Source organism: Lactuca serriola, chromosome 5 (genome assembly GCF_051521515.1).
Source record: "Lactuca serriola cultivar US96UC23 chromosome 5, Lser_US96UC23_V15, whole genome shotgun sequence".
Classification (NCBI taxonomy): Eukaryota; Viridiplantae; Streptophyta; class Magnoliopsida; order Asterales; family Asteraceae; genus Lactuca; species Lactuca serriola.
Genome location: NC_136412.1, coordinates 350,261,842 through 350,282,427, shown reverse-complemented (window position 1 = coordinate 350,282,427; position 20,586 = coordinate 350,261,842). Strand labels below are relative to the sequence as shown.

Sequence of the window (20,586 nt, the reverse complement as noted above, 5' to 3'; positions counted from 1 at the left end):
CATAAAGAAGCTTAAAGGGACGCATACCAATACTTGAATGATGGCTGTTGTTGTAAGAAAACTCAGCCAAGGGAAATAAGTGTCCCAACTTCCTCCGAAGTCCATCACACATGCTCGCAGCATGTCCTCAAGTGTTTGAATCGTCTGCTCGCTCTGCACGTCTGTCTACAGATGGTATGCGGAGCTGAAGTGCAACTGTGTACCCAACTCCTCATGAAATTTCTTCCAGAACCTGGAAGTAAAGCGCACGTCTCGGTCTGACACTATCGAGGTTGGTACTCCAGTCTTTCCGCAGAAGAACTATCACTAATAGCAAGAAAGTGAGCACTCTTCGTCAACCGGTCCACAATCACCCAAATCTCGTCAACCCCACATGCAATTCTCGGTAACTTGGTGATAAAGTCCATAGAAATCGGTTCCCACTTCCACTGGGGAATCTCCAGAGGCTGCAATGGACCATGCGGTTGCTGATGCTCCGCCTTAACCCGACGACAGGTCAAACACCTCTCTACAACTCAAGCCACTTCCCTCTTCATATAGTGCCACCAATAGTCCCTCTTCAAGTCCAAATACATCTTAGTGGCCCCCGGGTGGATCGAGAATCTCGATCTATGCGCCTCCTCCATCAGAATACAGCGAGCTCCACTTGTATAGGGCACACAAATCTGCCCGTGGAAGGTCATAAGCCCACGAATGTCCGTCACGAACTCGGGAGCCTGCCCAACCACACGCTCTCTTTTGCGGTTCTCCGACCTCATAGCCTCCACCTAGGCCTCTCAGATGGTATCTAAGACTGGAGTCATCACTATCATCCTCATACACATATCTCGGATCAGAGCACTCTCTGCCCTGCGGCTCAAGGTATCGGCTACCACATTAGCCTTGCTTGGGTGGTATAAGATCTCACAGTCGTACTCTTTCACTACTTCCAACCATCTCCTATGCCTCATATTTAGATTGGGCTAATCCATCAGATACTTCAGGCTCTTATGGTCTGTGTATATGGTACACCTGACACCATAAAGATAGTGGCGCCAAATATTAAGGATGAATACCACTGCCCCTAACTCCAAATCATGAGTGGGGTATCTCGTCTCATGAGGCTTCACATGCCTCGACGCATATGCTATCACATGACCCCTCTGCATCAACACTGCACCCATCCCCAAAATGGACGCATCACCGAAAACTACGAAGTCCTCCACTCCCCCCGGAAGAGCCAATACAGGAGCTTCGCACCTAGCGAAGAGTCTCTAATGATGCCTACTGATCAGGCCCCCAAACAAATGCAACGCCCTTTCGGGTCAATCTGGTGAGAGGAACCGCAATCTTGGAGAAATCCTTGATAAATCTCCGATAGTAGCCAACCAATCCTAGAAAACTCTTGATCTCGGATGGGGATCTCGGCACCTCCCATTGCATGACGACCTCAATCTTGGCTGAATCAACGAAAATCCCATTCTGATTAACGAGGACACACAAGAACTGGACCTATCGTAACCAGAAATCACACTTGGATAATTTAGCATACAACCTCTCTGACCTCAATACCCCAAGAACCTCACGTAGATGCTCCTCATGCTGCTCCTTGGACCTCGAATATACCAAGATATCATCGATGAACATGATCACCGACCGGTCCAACATAGGCTTGTACACCCGGTTCATGAGATCCATGAACGCTACCGGTGCGTTGGTGAGCCCGAAAGGCATCACCACAAATTCGTAATGCCCATAACAAGTCCTGAAGGCCGTCTTCTGAATATCCTCCTCTCATACTCTCATCTGGTGATACCCAGATCTCAAATCAATCTTGGAAAACCAAGATGCCCCTTGCAACTGATCGAACAAATCGTCGATCCTCGGAAGTGGATAACGGTTCTTGACCGTTAGCTTGTTCAACTCCCGGTAATCAATGCACATCCGGTGTGAACCATCCTTTTTCCTGACAAAAAGGATCGACGCTCCCCACGGCGAGCTATTCGGTCGAATAAATCCCTTCCCCCAGCAGATCCTGAAGCTGTGAGGATAACTCCTGCATCTCTGGCGACGCAAGGCGATAAGGTGCCTTGGCGAATGGCGCCGCTCTCGAAACCAAATCAATCCGAAACTCCACTTGCCTTTCAGGAGGCACACCCGATAACTCCTCGGGAAAAACATTAGGAAACTCACACAGTATCGGAACCTCGGAAATAGAACTCGCCCTCTCTAACACAATTCACGTATCCCTCAAGTACGCCAAGAAACCCCTACATCCCCGCTGTAAACTTTGCCATGCCCTGGCAGCAGAGCAGAAGGCTGACCCGGATCTGGTACCCTCGCCATACACGGTAAGCACTCCCCCACTAGGGTCTCGTATAGTCACCAACTGACGCTTGCAACCGATCATTGCTCCAAAACGGCTCAACCAATCCATGCCCACAATGACACAGACATCACCCATCGCAATCGGTACCAGGTCAATCGGAAACTCGACACCAAAAATCTCAAGCACACATCCCTGGAACACATCAGCAACAAAAACCGCATGCTCATCGGCTATAGAAACCCTCAAAGGTCGACTCAACTCCTCGCGTCGGATACTGATGTGAGACTATAAGCTAAATACATGAAGGATTGACTCACACCCGAATCAAATAACACTAAAGCAGGTACAGAGTTCACAAGAAATGTACCTGGATATAGCACAAAATAAGCACAATAAATCTCATAAAAGAAAACAATAAAGAAATACGTACCAACCATGATATTAGGTGCTGCGCGGACCTCCTCCGCTGTCAGCTGAAAAGCTCTCCTATGAGCCTTTGGAGCCTTGGTCTTCACTGGTCGAACATCAACAACATGCAAAGTAGCAGGAGCGGAACCCTGAGCTGACCCCGGAACAAGCTAAGGGCACTCGGCCTTCCGATGGCCGGTCTGATTGCAGTGAAAGCAGACTGCAAATCCCTTGGGGCAATTATTCGCTATATGCCCCTCCTTGCCACACTTGTAGCAAATCCCCGCACCGCAAGATCCCTCATGACTCTTGCCGCACTTGCCACAAGTGCGGCCCTTCTGGCTTCCTGATCTCAAATCGGTGGACTTAGCCCGCTTGGCTGCCGGTTGCGGCTTCACCGACCGTCGGTCTCTCCCCTGAGACTCCGCATCCTCCCTAGCCCAGGTCTCCAACTCGATATCCCTCCTCCTGTCATTTTCCTAAAGCTCCGCAAATGTCCGATAAGATGAGTTTGCCACAAACTCTCGAATATCCCTCCTCAGAATGCTCAAATAACGGCTCATGCATGCCTGCTCAGTCGACACATGCTCAGGGCAGAACAACGCCCTCTCGTGAAACATCCGAGTAATCACAGTCATCGACTCCGTCTTCTGTCTGAGAGACAGAAACTCATAGGCCAATCGTTCCCTCTCCACCAGGGGAACATACTCATCATGGAACATCATCACAAATCTCTCCTAAATCACTGCAGTATGCTCTGCAGGAGTAAAGCTGGTTGTCGCAAATTTCCAACAGTCCTTCGCTCCCAAGCGAAGCAGGTTCAGCGAGATCCATCTCATCGCAGCAATTGGATCCCGAGTCCCATCAAACTTTGGTGGCTTCGTGTTGCTAAACTCCCAATACAACAATGAGTCACCCCCCTGCGGCCTGGCAGCAATGACAACTGCGGTGCCTGCAGTAGCAGCCGCCTCCGAAACAGCAACATATTGCTCATCAAACGTCTCGATTAGAGTGGTCTTAATAGACCCAAACATCTCTAGAATAGCCTCCCGAATAGCTGTGGCCACCTCATCATGAATTTTCCTATGAATCTCGTCATCACTAACTCCACTGCTCTCTGGGGTGTGGCACGTAGCTACCATGATGTCTCTGAAACACAACACAAAATAATCAGAGACTTGCTTGAGTATACTCACACTCGATCACTTACTCCTAGCACCCTATGGATTCGTACTTAGGCTACCTACAGATCTGGTGCTTCTAGTAGTACGGGCCCAATACTACCTTCCACACTAGGTCCGTAGTCACCCGAAGTCATCCTCCTAGGATTCTAATTCACAAATACTCTATATCTGGAAGACTCCTCTCAAGCTCATCTAGGTATCTCCTCCTAGATTATCTCTCAACTCAAAACTCAGCACATACTCAGAGCAAATAGCATATATCACTGATCAAGAACAACTCCTAGGCTAAGGCATCACAAATCAGGCAACTCTAGCCCTAGAATATGAAATACCTAGCCTAATTTCTATCATGCAACCCTAACAGAACATTCGAAATATCTCATATCACAAAGTAAGGGTATCTTGGGAAATCACCGTTCGGGCTCTGGCTGATTGTACACACCGCTCCAACTCGTTTTCTCTTAAATCTCTTTCTTGTTTTAGAAAAATCATTTCTTTTGAAAGTTTTTCCTCAAATCCTCAGTTTGAGTCCAAACACACCCGGAGGTGCATCCGAATCCCTCAAACCAAGGCTCTGATACCAACTTGTAACACTGAATTTTTTCAAAACAGATTTTTCATTTTTAAACATAAAAATCACATGTCATATTTCCCGAAAATCTCAAGTATCAACATTGATACAATTTATTTATCAAAAGTTGTTTATCACATAAACCAGGATCCTCCAAGACATATCTCCAATGCGAGTGTGTGTACAATCAAGTCGGGGCCTTCCCGTGATCATTGAAACTACCTAAAACACATAACACATAACACGGTAAACACGAGGCTTAGTGAGCTCCCCAAAATACCTTATACAACTCATTAGCGACTCTAGGATATAACTCGATAAGACCCTTCGGTCAACGTGTCTCAGTGGGACCCTCCAGTCCCAACTCAGCAAGCTCATAATAACAATACTCAACATAAATCACAAAGACATAATGCAGAATACCAAATACACAAATAATCACAATAAGCAGCTTAATCACACAAGGGACCACTCAAGGCAAGTATAGTGAGAAGACTCACCTTGCAAGAAGTCAGCAAAACTCGAACTCAAACCACCGGTCTAACCTCCGTCTAACATACACAACAATTATCCCTAATTAATCACGGCTCTCAAGAGGCTACACTATCTCACAGAAGGGGAAAAGACCATTTTACCCCTCAATGGCCGTAAATGTCCATACTTTGACCAACACCCTAAAAGTCATCAAAATTCAACGGCAGGGAGTACGCCGCGCGTACCAGCTACTTACGCTGGGCGTACTCGGCTGCAATGCAGATATCGGGGATGCGCGACCAATACGCTACACGTACTGGAATTATGCCCGACGTACGCTCCGGTTTCACCCTTCTCACTTGTTTGGTCTTAAATAGTTAAGACCTTGGCTCATATCTCAGATCTAGATTCTCTAATAGCTCTTAACCCAAAAAGTCAGGGACTTTAAGCCTTTGCATGGCTGGAAAGGTCCCAAACACACAAAACACTCACCCTATTATGAAAAAAACACATATCTCATGCATGGCTTGATCCCAACGTACAAGATAGGATTTTTATGACTCTACACCACTGAATATACTCAAAGGGGGTGGATCATGGTCTCTTGAGTACAATATCACATATAGTCTCCAACTTTTGGAACAAAACCCTACAATACTCTACTAAGATGCAAAAACCAAAAGAGTGAGAAAGCTCTGAGCTTTATACCTCAAAATGAAGCTCCACACTAAGATAAGCCCAGATCCAAGGCCTGAAATCCCACTCCTTCTTCACTCCAAAGAAACTCAAGAATGCTCCCAAGGCTCTCTAATGCACTCACAAGCTCTAAGAACGAAAACTAGGGTTTAGGAGGGTTGGTCACTGAGAATGGTGGCCAGGAATGAGGCCATCATATCCTTTAAATAGGGGGGGGGGTCTCACCCTAAATTAGGGTTTTCACTCTGAGCCTAGTATGCCCAACATACTAGGTGGCTTTCACGTCAAAAGCACGCATATGAGTACGCTGAGCGTACAGTCGCGTACTCATTTGCCACTTTTTCTCATAAAGGGACTAAAATGGTCAAATACTCAAAAGACCAAGGGTTACGTGGTATACCTGATCTCGGGATGTTACAAGCACAGGACCACATTCTAGCATAGTGTTCCACGATATCACCCTCAATTAGAGTTAAAGCATGTTTCTTTGCCTTCTTACATTGCCCAACATTAACTTTTATTCCAAACTCTTTCATAACCTCAATTCTTAGCTGTCTATGACTCAGTTTATGCCTATACATAACCTGCTTTATGAAATGATTTCCAATCCAGGCATAAGTTACAAATGACTCTAATTTTAAATTCCTAGCACAATTATGATTATGGTTCATGTATTAAATTTGGAAAGCTATTCATCATACATCCATGATGCCCAAAGTCTGAATGAACAATCTCCATCACAACATAATACTTAGAGTCTTTTGCTATCATTTTTATTGATGAAAAGTTGATATCTACTAGCAACTTCATAGCTACATAACATGTGATTTAATTGCTTTGGATTCCCAAATATCATTCCTAAAATTGGTTTCTGTTTTTCCATGAAATTTCCTTATTAAATATATAATGTACATCACCTACAAGGTTATTCCACTACTAGAAAACAAGGGGTTTTGGTACAGAAAAATAACTACACAAAATCTTTGTAGGTAATAGACTACATAATACCTATGGAATACCTACATAATCGGATGCCCTAATTTAGTAACGAAATAATTACAGAATAACTACGGAATAGCAACAGATGTAAATCTGTAGGTATACCGTTGGTAATTAGTCACATAATAACTACGGAATAACGACAAAACTAAATCTGTATGTATTCTATAAGTAATTAGCTACAGAATCGCTACAGACTACCAACGAAAGAGACTAGCTACAAAATAGCTACGAAAATCCCTACGGATTTATAATATTGTTGTTGTTGTTGTTATTATTATTATTATTATTCCCATTATTATTATGTTTCATTATTTGAGTCTTAAGACTTTTTTTTGGATTGCTTGTTTTTAGATATTTAAAATACAGATTAAAAATTAAAAATCATACTAATACTACTACTACTACTAATATATATTATAACATATACTTGTTTAATGATGATAATTGTCGAATAAGAACAAACATAGATAGGTTTTTGTATATTATATACTAGTAATGTTATATAATGACGCATACGTTTGTATGTAAGTTTATGTTATATATAACTTGGTGAAAACAATGCAATCAAAGTATAATGATGTTGTGAAAAAATGAAACGAAAAAATGACATTTGAACCTTTAAAAATAGAAAAAAAAACCGTAGGTAATCGGTAGGTAAATACCTATGAATTACCTACCGATTACGTATATCTGTAGGTAATCCGTAGGTATTTACCTACAGATTACCTACGGTTGTTTTTGTATTTTCTATTTCTTGAGGGTCAAATGTCGTTTTTTTCGTTTCATTTTTTTTTTTCACAACACCATTATACTTTCATTGCTTTGTTTTCATCAAGTTATACATAACATAAACTTACATACAAGCTTATGCATCATTATAACCCATTGCTCATTTATAACTTTTTTTTTAATTTAAATCAAAGTTATTTTCTATACATAAATACAGATAAGTACACATATTTACATACACACCATATGTATGTATTATGTTTAGTATATCATGTATTTGTTTAATGATGATAATTGTCGCTTAAGAACAAACATAGATAGGTTTTTGTATATTACATATATAGTAATGGGTTATAATGACCCATAGGTTTGTATGTAAGTTTATGTTATGTATAATTTGGTGAAAACAATGCAATCAAAGTATAATGATTTTGTGAAAAAAAATGAAACGAAAAAAAAACGATATTTGACCCTTTAAAAATAGAAAATTAAAAAAAAAGACCGTAGTTAATCTATAGCTAAATACCTACGGATTACCTATATCTATAGGTAATCCGTAGAATACCTACGGTTGTTTTTTTTTTTTTTTTTCTATTTTTTGAGGGTCAAATGTCGTTTTTTTAGTTTCATTTTTTTTCACAACATCATTATACTTTAATTTCTTTGCTTTAATCAAATTATAGATAGCATAAACTTACATACAAACCTATGTATAATTAGAACCGATTACTCATTTAGAACTTTTTCCTTTTTTTTTTATATATAAATCAAAGTTATTTTGTATATACAAATAAAATAATTACACATATTTAGATACACACCTTATGTATGTATTATGTTTAGTATATCATGTATTTGTTTAATGATGATAATTGTCGCATAAGAACAAACATAGATAGGTTTTTGTATAATATAAATATGGTAATGGGTTATGATGACGCATACGTTTGTATGTAAGTTTATATGATGTGTAACTTGGTGAAAACAATGCAATCAAAGTATAATGATGTTGTGAAAAAAATGAACGAAAAAATGACAGTAAACCCTATAAAAATTGAAAATAAGAAAAAGCCCGTAAGTAATCTGTAGGTAATACCTACGGATTACCTATATCTGTAGGTATTTACTTAGAGATTACCTACGATTGTTTTTGTAAATATCATTTTGAAAAAAAAATATAGAATATTTATATACTATATTAATTTTGTTGAAAAAAACGTAGCATATAGATAAGTTTCAAATGATATTTAAGTATAATACATCAATTTCCCAATCTGTAGATACCTACAAAATACATACGCGACCCTTATACCTACAAAATTGCTACGCATCCTACAAACTCAATTTCCCGCTCCACTGATCGTACAGGGCCCATTGATCAAACTTACCCAAACAAAACCCTAGCTTACACCGTCAATTTCCGACCTGCTGCAGCACATATACGCCGGCGCTGCCCCGTTTCACCACCGTCGCTGCACCATACCACCACCGTCGTTGCCCCACACCACCATCGGCGACACCCCAGGTATGTATTTCGATTTCATTTGCTCACACTTTCACAAGACTTTAATTTTTCAGAAATCTAGTTTATGTATGACAGTAAATGTTAATCTTGATTTTGATAAATTCTATGTTAAATAAGTTATGTGTGTTGTATATATCTCCAATTAAGGTTGCATATCGTGTATATTGTAAATGTTGGCTTATTTTGGTCAAGACTAAACAGTAAACATATTGTTGCATCAATAGTAAACATACTATTGTAAGATTATTTGACCTTTTTTTTTTTCTTTTGACTATTTTAGCTTTTAAATCTTCTAGTAATTTTGTGTCTCTGGGTTATTTGCACATGAGTAGTACATGAAAATTAAGTGAGGGGAAAATATTACTCGTATTAGTTCGTTAACATGTTGATAATTATACATTAGGTTGTGATATAATCTATTGGTTATATAAGAAATTGAGACTCAAGAAATTATAATTAATTAAATGACAGATTACCGCTACTACAAAAAGAGTCAAAGGACCCGGTCAAAATGCATTATACAACCCGGTTTTGCAACTGCGTCTAATAAAGGCGGGTCCTATATGAAAGAACTAATAGAGACCGGTTTTAAACCAGGTCATATAAGATAAATAGAGCCTTTATAGAAACTTATTTCTTTCCAAGACACCAAGCTGAATAATATATAGAAAACAGGTCCTTTATAACATAATATGCCTGGTTGAAAATGATACTATGTTATGGGTGAAAATTGAAATATGTTTCCATTATTAATATTAGGTAAAGTGCATTGCTATTATGGTTGAAAATGATATTATGTTGCTATTATTAAATTAGGTAAAACATAATTCTATAATGGGTGAAAATTAAAGTACGTTGCTATTATTGATATTAGGTAAAGTAAATTGTTGTTATTGATAGTAATTTAAGTACATTGATATTATGGATTGGAAATGTAAAGTAAAATGGTATAATGGATAAAAATATAGTATGTTATTATTATGTATATTAAAAGTTAATATTATGGATATGAAAAACAATGTACATTGTTATTATGAGTAGTGTGTTCTTATATTGAATTAAAAGTAAAGTACATTGCTATCATGGTTTAAAGTTGAATTACATTTACTAACTACATGTGTTTGTCTTGCTATTTTTAGGTAAATGAGTTGCGACAACAAGTGTCAAACATGCAACAAGCCATGGATGAAAGCAAAGTCAAATGGATTTGCAAATGCAACAAATGCGAAATGAAATGGAATTGCACAGGGTCGGCTCAACCAATTTGGGGGCTCTAAGCAAACAAAAAAATTTGGGTCCTTCAACTTGTCTTTGTAACCCAAGAAATATGTATATATACATATATAACAGAATAAGCTTTAAATTAGGGGCCTTTTACAATTGGGGGCCCTAAGCCCTTGCTTAGTTTTGCAAATGGTAGAGCTGGCCCTGGAATTGCAAGTGCAACGACAATTGGTGGCCTTTATGAAACAAATCAATTTGTTCGGTAATCCACGTAGTAGTTCTTAGTTTTTGTTTTAAAACACTTAATGAATGTTATATTATTGACTAGTTCTTAGCTTTTGTCATGGTATTGTAATGGTATTTTGAGTATTTGAAATGAATGGTATGCTATTGACTATTTTAATGTTAATGAATGTAATGGTATTTGACTATTATTTTAATTACTTTTTTGGTTTTTTTTAGCAAAAAAATTGGATATTTTTTAAATTATAAATTTAATATAGCAATAGATTTTTGACTGAATTGTAGGAAATAAATATTCTGTAGGTATTTTGTAGGAAATAAAATCTAATAAAGTTTGTAGGTAATCTGTAGCAAAAGCAGTTGGTAGGTATTCCGTAGAAAAAGTTGTTGGTAGGTATTCTGTAGGAAAAGTAGTTGGTAGACATTCTGTAGGAAAATCAGTTTGTAGGTATTCTGTAGGAAAATAATTTGTAGGTAGTTTGTAAGTGTTTCGTAGGTAATTTGCAGGTACTCCGTAGTTAACGTGTTCCGCAGGTATTCCGTAGTTAAATTTGTAATAGAATATTCCGTAGGAAATGCGTAGGAAGGTTTGTAGTTAATTTGTAGGAAAAAATTACCCACGAGGGTTTTTCCTACAACCCGTTTTGTGTAGGAAATCTGTAGGTAATACCTTGTTCCTACGGATTTCCGTTTTTTTGTAGGAAATATGTAGGTAATACCTTGTTCCTACGGATTTCCTACCAATACTGCTGTAGGTAATTACTTAGTTTTTTTGGTAGTGTTCTCACCTTCCTCATCAATGATAATTTCATCAGCCACTTCTTCAACACTATTTGTATTTTCTTCTATTTCAGCTTCCTCATCCATGCATAACTTACTAAAAAAAGCATCATTCATAGTATTGTTTATTTCATAATTTCCTTCATCCAAGTCAAATGATAAATTGTCTATGTTTATGTCCTCTTCTATTGGACCATGAATACCTGATTCCACCTCATCAGGACTAACTACTTCATCTTTACTGGATTCTAATCAACCCTCTAAATCATCACCAAAGTGGTCAATGAATAATGAAGCTTTACATCCTCCCATACTATATGAAATATCTATGAATTCGACATCGATCGTCTACATCACATTTTATTTGTCGAATACTAGAATGAAACGGTTTATTAGGGAGACAATCGTACATTTTTACATAACGCTCACCCAAGAAACATTCAAGAAAAGTAACACAGTCAGTATAATTCATACTAACAAAATCGTGGTCGGTAAATATGAATATTCCGCCTTTAACATCTTGAACGAACATTGAATAAAATACTCGTCAAAGTGTACGTCAACTTTCAAATACTGAGGATGCCCTTGATCATTTTCCATCGTATAAGATAATTGTTTTTTTTCCTTTACACAAAGTAGTAAGCAAATCTATTTCAAAGAAGGTACGCGAATCGTTTTTTATTCAGACAGAACCATATATTCAAATCAATATATGTAAATGAGGAGCCCTCGTAAATGAGAAGAAAATAGATTTTGCCTCTCATACAGACTTCATTTAACAAGTGGACTCACAATTGTCAATTAACATGTCATGTATGATTTGTAACCGGATAGCCTAGTCTAATAGGCGACAATCCGTCATTTAACCCATTATTATAAAGTTTAAGGATCCATACCACTAAAAAAGGATAATAACCTCTTAGAACCAAACTTAAAAGTTTGTGCTCTATCATATAATGTTTTTTTACAACAAATTCGATTGATAGCACCCACAATTATTAAGACAAACATAATGATTAAGAGGGTGTTTGGGAGTGGTTATTTAAAATGAAAAACTTTTTAACTTATTAACTTATAATTACAACAAATTCGATTGATAGCACCCACAATTATTAAGACAAACATAATGATTAAGAGGGTGTTTGGGAGTGGTTATTTAAAATGAAAAACTTTTTAACTTATTAACTTATAATGTATTAAAATGGAGTTTTTGAAAAAAAAAATGCTTAGGAGCAATGAAGAGTAATAGTATAGTTATTTTTGAAAAAAATTCTATCCAAACATTAGTTTTAGCTTATACATATAGAAGTTAAAAAACTTACTAAATAAGCTTGACCACCGTTTTGGAAACTACAAAGCTTGACCAAACACCCTAAATAACTCTAAAAAATTTTTATTATCATGTGAGACTATACATTAGAAAACATAAAAAATAGAATTGATGATTTTCCATGCCATATAACAAATATTAATGTTATAATCTATAACTAAAATTTAAGTATTGTTGTTTTTCTTTCTTAAGTTTGAGGGTTCAAGTATCATTGTGAATATGTGAGGGTTCAAGTATCATTGTGAATATTGAATATAGATTGAATAATTTAGGTGTAGTTTAGTATATTTACCATTTAAAAAAAACATAATAAAAAATAAAATTTAAACGCAAATTTAAGAATTATATTTACCTAAAAGAGAAAAAACGGATACCTAGCTATAAGGATGAGCATATGGACCGGAGAACTAGCCGGAACCGGTACCGGAACTGGAACCCGATGGAATTGGTCGGGCCGAGACCAGGATCATATTCTTGTATATTTTTGGAACCGGGAACCGGCAAAAACTGGAACCATTTGTTGTTATTTATCAAGGATCGGTTCCAACATTGAAGACACGGCAAGAATCGGTAGGAACCGGGACCGGTAGAACCGGCGGTCCGGTTCGGTTCTTAATTTCGGCCGACTTTGGTTCCCGATTCGGGCCGGTTCCTTTGCTTTGCTGATCCCTACCCTAGTTGGAAGTTGATGCAATTCCTATAAAAAAAAAAAGCCAATGGAAGTTGATGCAATTCCTATAAAAAAAAAAGCCAATGGGAGACGAGCGGAGCCGCCTTTTCTACCTAATTTCGAGTTAGAGTTTCGATCACTCGAAACTACTTAAAGAGACTCGATTAACTTGAGTTGATCAAGTTAAATAAACTTTTTCATATGGAGGAATTAAAATAGAAGCAAAGTTGTTATTATTGCAATATGGCCTCAAAAGTTTAATTACACATGAAATGCGTCGTAGGTTCGTTTTATTTATTCGAACAAGCATCAAAACGAAAGAAGCTCTTCCTTTTTTTTTTTTTTACATGGAAGTCGATACTAGTCAACAGCCTGCAACACGTTTTATTCTCAAGGAACCGTCAAACCACGACCTCAAACCCTGGGCGCTCTTCCGCGGGAGGAGAATGAACCAGGGCTGAACATAACAGTTTCCTCCCTGCTGTACTTAAGTTTCTGAGCCTCTTCCCTCGGAATCTGGTACGCATTTGTTAGGACATCCACTGGCAACGCCCTTATGGCGGAGGTTTGTCCGGCCAAGGTGTTGATCATCGCATTGTCGTTGGTCCTGAAGGAGATCCACCTACACCCTTGTTCCCCAGCTTGTTTCACCACCGCGAAATTCTGTGGTACCACCACCAGCTGTCGTTCCTGGATCTGGTCGTCGAACACGGCTTGCCCTTCATCGTTCACTATCTGCATCCTCATGTTCCCGTTTGTCACGTAGATTATGTTGTGGGCATTCATTGTCCAGTATGGTCCCATTATAGCATTCTGCAAAGAGTAGCAACATTGGTTTTAGATCTTGACTCATATCTGATTCTACCAAATTAAAGTTTAAGTTTCTTACCTTGTAAAGAACACCCCGTTCAGCGCTAAGTTGAAGAAGGCGGAGAATTGGTAACTTGAAGCTGTTGAGATGGTTGCAGTGGCCAGCTTGTGGGTTGTAGACATCAGCTTGGGTATAGTCGTCTATGTTTGCTCTGACTTTCATCGAGCAAATGGTCTCCTCGAAACCGTTGTCTTGACCACGTCCACGTCCGCCTTGTTGACCTTGCCATTGCTCTTCACGGCTCATCGAAGGGCTGACAACCTTAAGGCCTCTTTCAACCCTGACAATGTGACCTCTCCGGTCATCTTCACATCGGAGCATCTCAGCTGTCTCTCTATCCACATTGAATGCCTCGGCAAGAACATCCACGTCGAATCCTTGGAAAATATTGTTGGAACCGGCTTCTAGTGATTGGCCTTGTTGACGTGTACCCCGTGGGCTTTGTTGTCGTCCTTGTTGCTGTTTTTGTTCTTGTTGTGGGTTTCCGGCGAGGAAGAATCTCTGCAACAATAAGGCTCTATAATGATCAACAACGGCGATGAATCTTGAACATTTAGGTCGTTTATGGCATCGTGTGTGTAATCGATCTACTTACTCTATGGTTTTGGTCGAGTTGGTTGGCGAAGTTGGTGCTGTCAAGCAAAACAATAAGAACAAGATCGTCTTGTCCATTGTTGTAGATCCAGTGTGCAGCTCCGGCAGGGATGGCAACGACATCTCCTTGTCGGAATTCCTGGATCTTCTGGTGGCGATCTTGGAAAGACTGTCCACCTTTACGTCCTTGAAATTGTTGTTGAGATACTTCATATGTCTCCGGGCAACCAGGCAACGTCATTCCCTGAAAACCCTTCCCTAATATCACAAACAAATTAAAGGTTACATTAATTCCATAAAAATCTGTTTTGCTTTCGTCATGTATTAAATGTGTACCTTGTTCAACGTAGAAGAGGATAGGGGCGTTTACGTACGAAGGCAAGAGCAGGCCTTGCGGTTCTATCTGGTGGCGGATGACCTCCACGCCGGCGCACTGGAATTGCTGGTCATTTGTATCAAAGAACTCGGTGAAACCGGCTTCTGATTCGACACGTTGTCTGGGCTCGACAGCATCGATTCTTTGAATCTGGCACTCGTTTTTCTGTTGGAAAGCTAAGCAGCCATGGACGAGTAGAAGGAGGCTTAAGGAAAGAAAGAGTTTAGCCATTGTGCTTGGTGTGGAGTGATGGTGGCGATGAGGGTGGTGGTAGAATTTAAAGAGGTGGAGGGAGGGTGAGGAGTTGACACATAAGGTGGTGATGTCAGGAAAAAGGGAGCCAAGTTGCAGCTTGCATGGCATGGATGGACGTGGGGATAACACCTCAAGTCGGTGGATTCTGGTTTTCCTCATCAAACGGTGGTACCCTGTATCTTTATTTGGATCTTGTCGTCATTTGTTCTCTGAACGTTCTTCACTTGAATACGGCGATATGCCCTTATCATTATATGTATATTCGAAATGTATATGAGAGCAGTTTTTAATGTAGTATAGAAAAGTGCTAGATGGTTTATCGTCAAGTCAAGTTCAAAAGATCTATGGTTAAATTAATATATGGTAATGTATACTATCTCATGTATATAAAAAAATGATTTACCATAATATTTTCTAATGATTTAGCATAATATTTTCTTTCACAATTCAAAAACTATCATTATATCAATTACGTACCTTGTATATTTAAATAGGAAAAATTAGATGTAGGAATTAGCGATGCACATTCACACCTCTGGATAGTATCAAATCGGTCTCCAAAAATACGGTCTTTTTTGGAATGGTTTGAAAATTTTCCGGTCATTTTTCATTCCACTCGCAAACAATCTCGGGCTGGGTTTTTTGGATCGGTCCTTTTCGGTTCGATCTTTTTGGGACCGGTTTCGGTCTTTATTTGATCCGGTCTCGCGGTTTTGCATACGTTTTTTTCCAGTTCGATTTAGTTTTTGATATTTTTCGATTTGTTGGTTTCGATTTCAAGTTCTATTAATATTAAGTGTGTGATTAACACCAAAATGTTACGTTAAGATTTAATAAAAATGATACACTACAATTTAATAAAAGAATGAAAGGAAGAAGTTGGGTAATGTGATTAAAAACGTGTAATTAACATAAAAATTACATGTATATAAACTTTCGCTTCCGATCTTTTTTTAGAACGGTCTCGGGTTGGTCTTGGATCGGCCTCGTGTCGGTCTGATACTTTTTGGGACCGGTCTTGAAACAAACTGGTCTTTTTTTTGGACCGGTCTCAGATGGTTTTGGGTCGGTGCTGTCTTTTTTCTATCCAATTTCGTTTTATTCCAGTTTGATCTTGATCTTTTTTCAAGATCGGTCTAAGATCGGTTTGTTAATGTCTAGTTGAAATATTGATTAAAGTAACCATTATTGTAACACTTAGATTCTTAATACAAAGTACACCCATTTTTTTTTTTTTACAAAACATGAATAATTTCAAAGTCAGTGTACAATCATATCATAAATCAACGCAAGTAGTTATCAAGTGGATCTTACAAGAATCTAATGTAAGAATCCAAGTTGGTCGCTACTAACTTCACTTCATTCTACATATCCACTTGAACCTGAAAGACACACATATCAAAAGAGTAAGCTACAATGAGCTTGGTGAGTAACCAAATTAACAAAATGCAAATTAATTACACAACTGAATATATTATCACATCCTCAACCCTATAACCCTAATGCGTCCTCCAATCATTCGATACACAATACAAAATTATTGACTCCAAGTCTGTCATTTATCATTCATACTAGACTTACATTCAAGTAAGCTACTATCAGTTCCAACTAACCTCTTCTCAGTAATAATCTATACTACATATACTACAAACTACTCCAACCAATAATTTATCCTCTGACATTGCAACATTCAAACTTTCATTGCAATATATTCTATTACACGTATAACATTTTAACCACCGAGGTTACTATTAATTTATAATTCTCCAATGATAATATTACAGCCACCAAGGCGATTATCATAATATAATACTAATATCCAAGCATCTATACATCCTCATAACGACATGGTATTACAGTTACCAAGACGACTACAAATAACCAATCCTAATACAGTGGTGTTAATGTCACCAAAACCACCACTAATAACTCATTTTCAATATTATAGTGTTACCGTCACCAAGACCACCACGAATATTAGTTTACGATATTACAATGACTAAAACTATCATGAATAAAAATATTCCTTTACATTGGTATTTCCAGCACCAAGCATACCACTTTAATCCATACTTGCATCAAATATCATATAGTAGTAATTACAACACTAGCATACTGTAAGGTAACACCTTATGATATGATGAGTCAAACACTTTATATGCTAACCACCAGCGCCGACGACAACACAAGACCTTATCAGCGTCTGCGTGAAGATAATGATGTTTTGTATATTAGGCGGTTATATGTATATGTATAGAATAGATATATGATGTGTAATCTTTGTGATCAGGATCAAACCTTTACTTAGATATGTAGACATCCCTTAATTAGCTGGATATCAATTATGTAATCATATATATTCAACACTAGGGTGAAACCCTAATGTAATGTCTTGGTGACCGTCTTTTTGACCTTCATTTTCTTGGTGAGAACACCCTTTCTTAGTGAAAGCATCTTTGTGATTACTCGTGTTCTTTGTTTTTCTGTTTAGTTAGTTTGTTCTTTGTTATACATACTTATTGTAGTGACCCAAATTATGATAACATGTGCGGAATAGTAAAGATCAAGTGAATCAATCAATCATGAAGAACACAAAGAGTAAATAAAATCATTTTAAGCTCCATTAGAATAGTAAGAGTACAAGTGAGTATTGTTAAGTTTATCATTAAAACTAATCTCTCCAAAATAGGTCTTACATAAAATGGGAGCCACTCACTTCCTATTTATAGGAAAGGCTAAACCCATTACACATCACAAGAGGGTAAGCCACATCCAAGGAGAACTTTGCACCCTAACATTCTCCCACTCAAAGTTAGGATTGGATGCCCTATCTTCAATTTCCAAACGAGCTCCAAGCGATTAAGACCAACTCCCCTTCGAAGTAACACTACCGGTCTTCAAATCCGCTTTGAAACAGAATACCCGAGAAGCTTCGAATACCCATTTCTACATTCTCCCCATTTTTATAATCAATAAATGATTATAAAACCCACAAAGGATGAGAACCGCTTGAGGAATAAACTTTAAGAACACCCGCAAATGTAAACCACAAATGTGTTCGACTTGATTGAGTAGTCAACACCTGTCGAACTTGATTTTGACTTCAAGAAAGACTTCATAAAAGTCAAATTACCATCACTAAAAACTCGAAACATCAATTTCTATTTTCGATTTTTTATTTTGATTTCACTCACATGTGTTCGATACTCGAAATGTTCATCTGATGCAAGATATACGACGTATGATGAAATTGCTTTTGATTTGGGCTAAAAAGGATTTGATGCATAGTAATGGATCAAATATGGACTATCAGACTCAAAATCATTCCATGAACAATAAAAGTAAAAGGAATTTGATTTTAATTTTGGGCTTGTTGGATTGAATGAAGTAACAAATTCAAAGAGATTTTAATTTTGGCTTTGGGTTTGATCAATTAAAAATTTATTGGATCATCAATGGGGTTGAAACAAAATAGATCCAACAAATCAAAATGATCAAAAATGAAACACGAAAGCACGAATCAAAATTGTGATTGAATTTCGAGAAAACCTGGATCGTTAACCAATGGATCTTCAAGAACAAGGTATTGATCTCAACATGAATTTGTCGGAATCCATTTGACAATTTGAGAAACCTTCTTGATAATTTTTTTTCCATTTGCAATAATCGAATCGATTATGGAAGATCTCGATTCTTTTGTTGGAACAAGAAAATCACCAAATTTTACATTGTAACACCCACGATGCATGTTGTACAATCTGTTCTTCTCATTTTTCAAAGATCTAGTTTCATCTTCATAACAATTTTGAGAAATTTCAACAACTTTGGGTTTGGAATTCAAATTCATTGCAACACTTGATGATTGTTGTTTTGAAACCCAAATTTGCTTCATTGATTTCGGCTTTAAGACAACTTTTGAAGAATTTTGTTTAGAAACCCAACTGGTCTTATTTTTGATGTTGTTCTTATTTTTCCTTTTCTTCTTCATCATCTTTTTGGATCTTGAAGTTTTGAATTCAAGAACAACATCATTCTTGACACCTTCAACTTTGCAATTTTGAATCAAATCTTTTGGAGTTTGATATATTTGAACTTCTTGGATTGAAGGCTTTCTATATGGCACCATTCCTTCAAACGAATCACAAGAATTCAAGCATTCATCAGTTTGAACTCTAATTGAACGAAAAACTTTCAGATCTTCATGAAAATCACATTGAATTCCCATTTCTTGAACTTCAACAAATTCAAGAACATGAAGATCATTTGGGTCTTCAATAAGAGAAACATATTCCTTTTTGTATAATTCTCTTTCTTTTCCTTCCTTTTGATTTTTAAACCAAGATAACATATCCATGGTAATATCAATCAAACTTCCTATCTTCGAAAGAGGTTAAAATATCAATTTCCCATGATCAGCTTTCTTGTCTCCATAAGAAATCAAAGTTTCCCATGTAATCAACCCCCTTTTCAACAATAACCTATAAAATTGTTTCTCATTGACTTTGTATTTGACATCTTTAATCATCACGACCCAAGAAACATAATGTAAACTCACCATCTTTGATCAATTAACAACAAAGATCACAAGAACTTGGATATTTCTAGAGAGAGATTGAATTTCGAGATGAATTCTAGAGAGAGAATGTGAATATGAACCAAGTTCTAGAGAGAGAAAGCAAAATTAACAAGTATTCTAGAGAGGGAAAATTGAATTTTGAATCAAATCAAGGAATAAATTTGATTGCTAGAACAAAAACTCTCTAAAAGATGAAGAACTAACACCCATTTGAGATTCACCAAGTCATGTTGGCATCATGGGTCAAATTCTTGAGAAATTCAAGAACACCAGCTCTGATACCAATTGTAGTGAGAACTATGAGCTTTGATACCAATTATAGTGAGAATTATGAGCTCTGATTCCAATTGTACTGACCCGGATTATGATGACATGTGCGGAATAGTAATAATCATGTGAATTAATCAATCATGAAAAACACAAGGGTAAATAAAATCATTTTAAGCTCCATTAGAATAGTAAGAGTACAAGTGGGTATTGTTAATTGTCTCACTAAAACTAATCTATCCAAAATGTGTCTTACATAAAATGGGAGCCACTCACTTTTTATTTATAGGAAAGGCTAAACCCATTACACATCACAAGAAGGTAACTCACATCCAAGAAGAACTTTGCACCCTAACACTTGAATTGTATCCGATCGATACAAGCCTTTAATTGGTATCAAAAGCGTTTACGATACACTCAAGTGATCATGTTGACCTATTACAATCCTAAGTCGTCTGCTTGTAACAAGATCCCTCATTTAGATGAATTCAACTTTATTGTTT

At 37.5% G+C, this 20,586-nt stretch overlaps 1 protein-coding gene and 1 long non-coding RNA gene across 2 annotated transcripts; one reads left to right on the top strand and one right to left on the bottom strand.

The window, feature by feature from the left end:
* Window positions 1-8,764: 8,764 nt before the first annotated feature.
* LOC145052118 (uncharacterized) lies at window positions 8,765-10,530 on the top strand. The gene is made up of 2 exons (XR_013683980.1): window positions 8,765-8,897; window positions 10,037-10,530. It is a non-coding gene; the product is annotated as an uncharacterized LOC145052118 (long non-coding RNA).
* A 2,878-nt stretch (window positions 10,531-13,408) lies between these two features.
* On the bottom strand, window positions 13,409-15,216 carry LOC145052117 (11S globulin seed storage protein Jug r 4-like). The gene is made up of 4 exons (XM_078999929.1): window positions 14,946-15,216; window positions 14,611-14,867; window positions 14,034-14,516; window positions 13,409-13,957 (listed from the first exon to the last, which is right to left on the bottom strand). The coding sequence occupies exons 1-4, from the start codon at window positions 15,214-15,216 to the stop codon at window positions 13,559-13,561; spliced, it is 1,410 nt and encodes a 469-aa protein (XP_078856055.1). The 3' UTR covers window positions 13,409-13,558.
* Window positions 15,217-20,586: the final 5,370 nt, after the last annotated feature.

Bases quoted from the DNA above. Each gene is read 5' to 3' on its own strand.
- LOC145052117 (XM_078999929.1), bottom strand. From the start codon at position 15,216: ATGGCTAAACTCTTTCTTTCCTTAAGCCTCCTTCTACTCGTCCATGGC. The intron at 14,517-14,610 runs GTAAGTAGATCG...TTATTGTTGCAG, and splicing joins AACTCGACCAAAACCATAGA to AGATTCTTCCTCGCCGGAAA. The intron at 13,958-14,033 runs GTAAGAAACTTA...TACTCTTTGCAG, and splicing joins AACGGGGTGTTCTTTACAAG to AATGCTATAATGGGACCATA.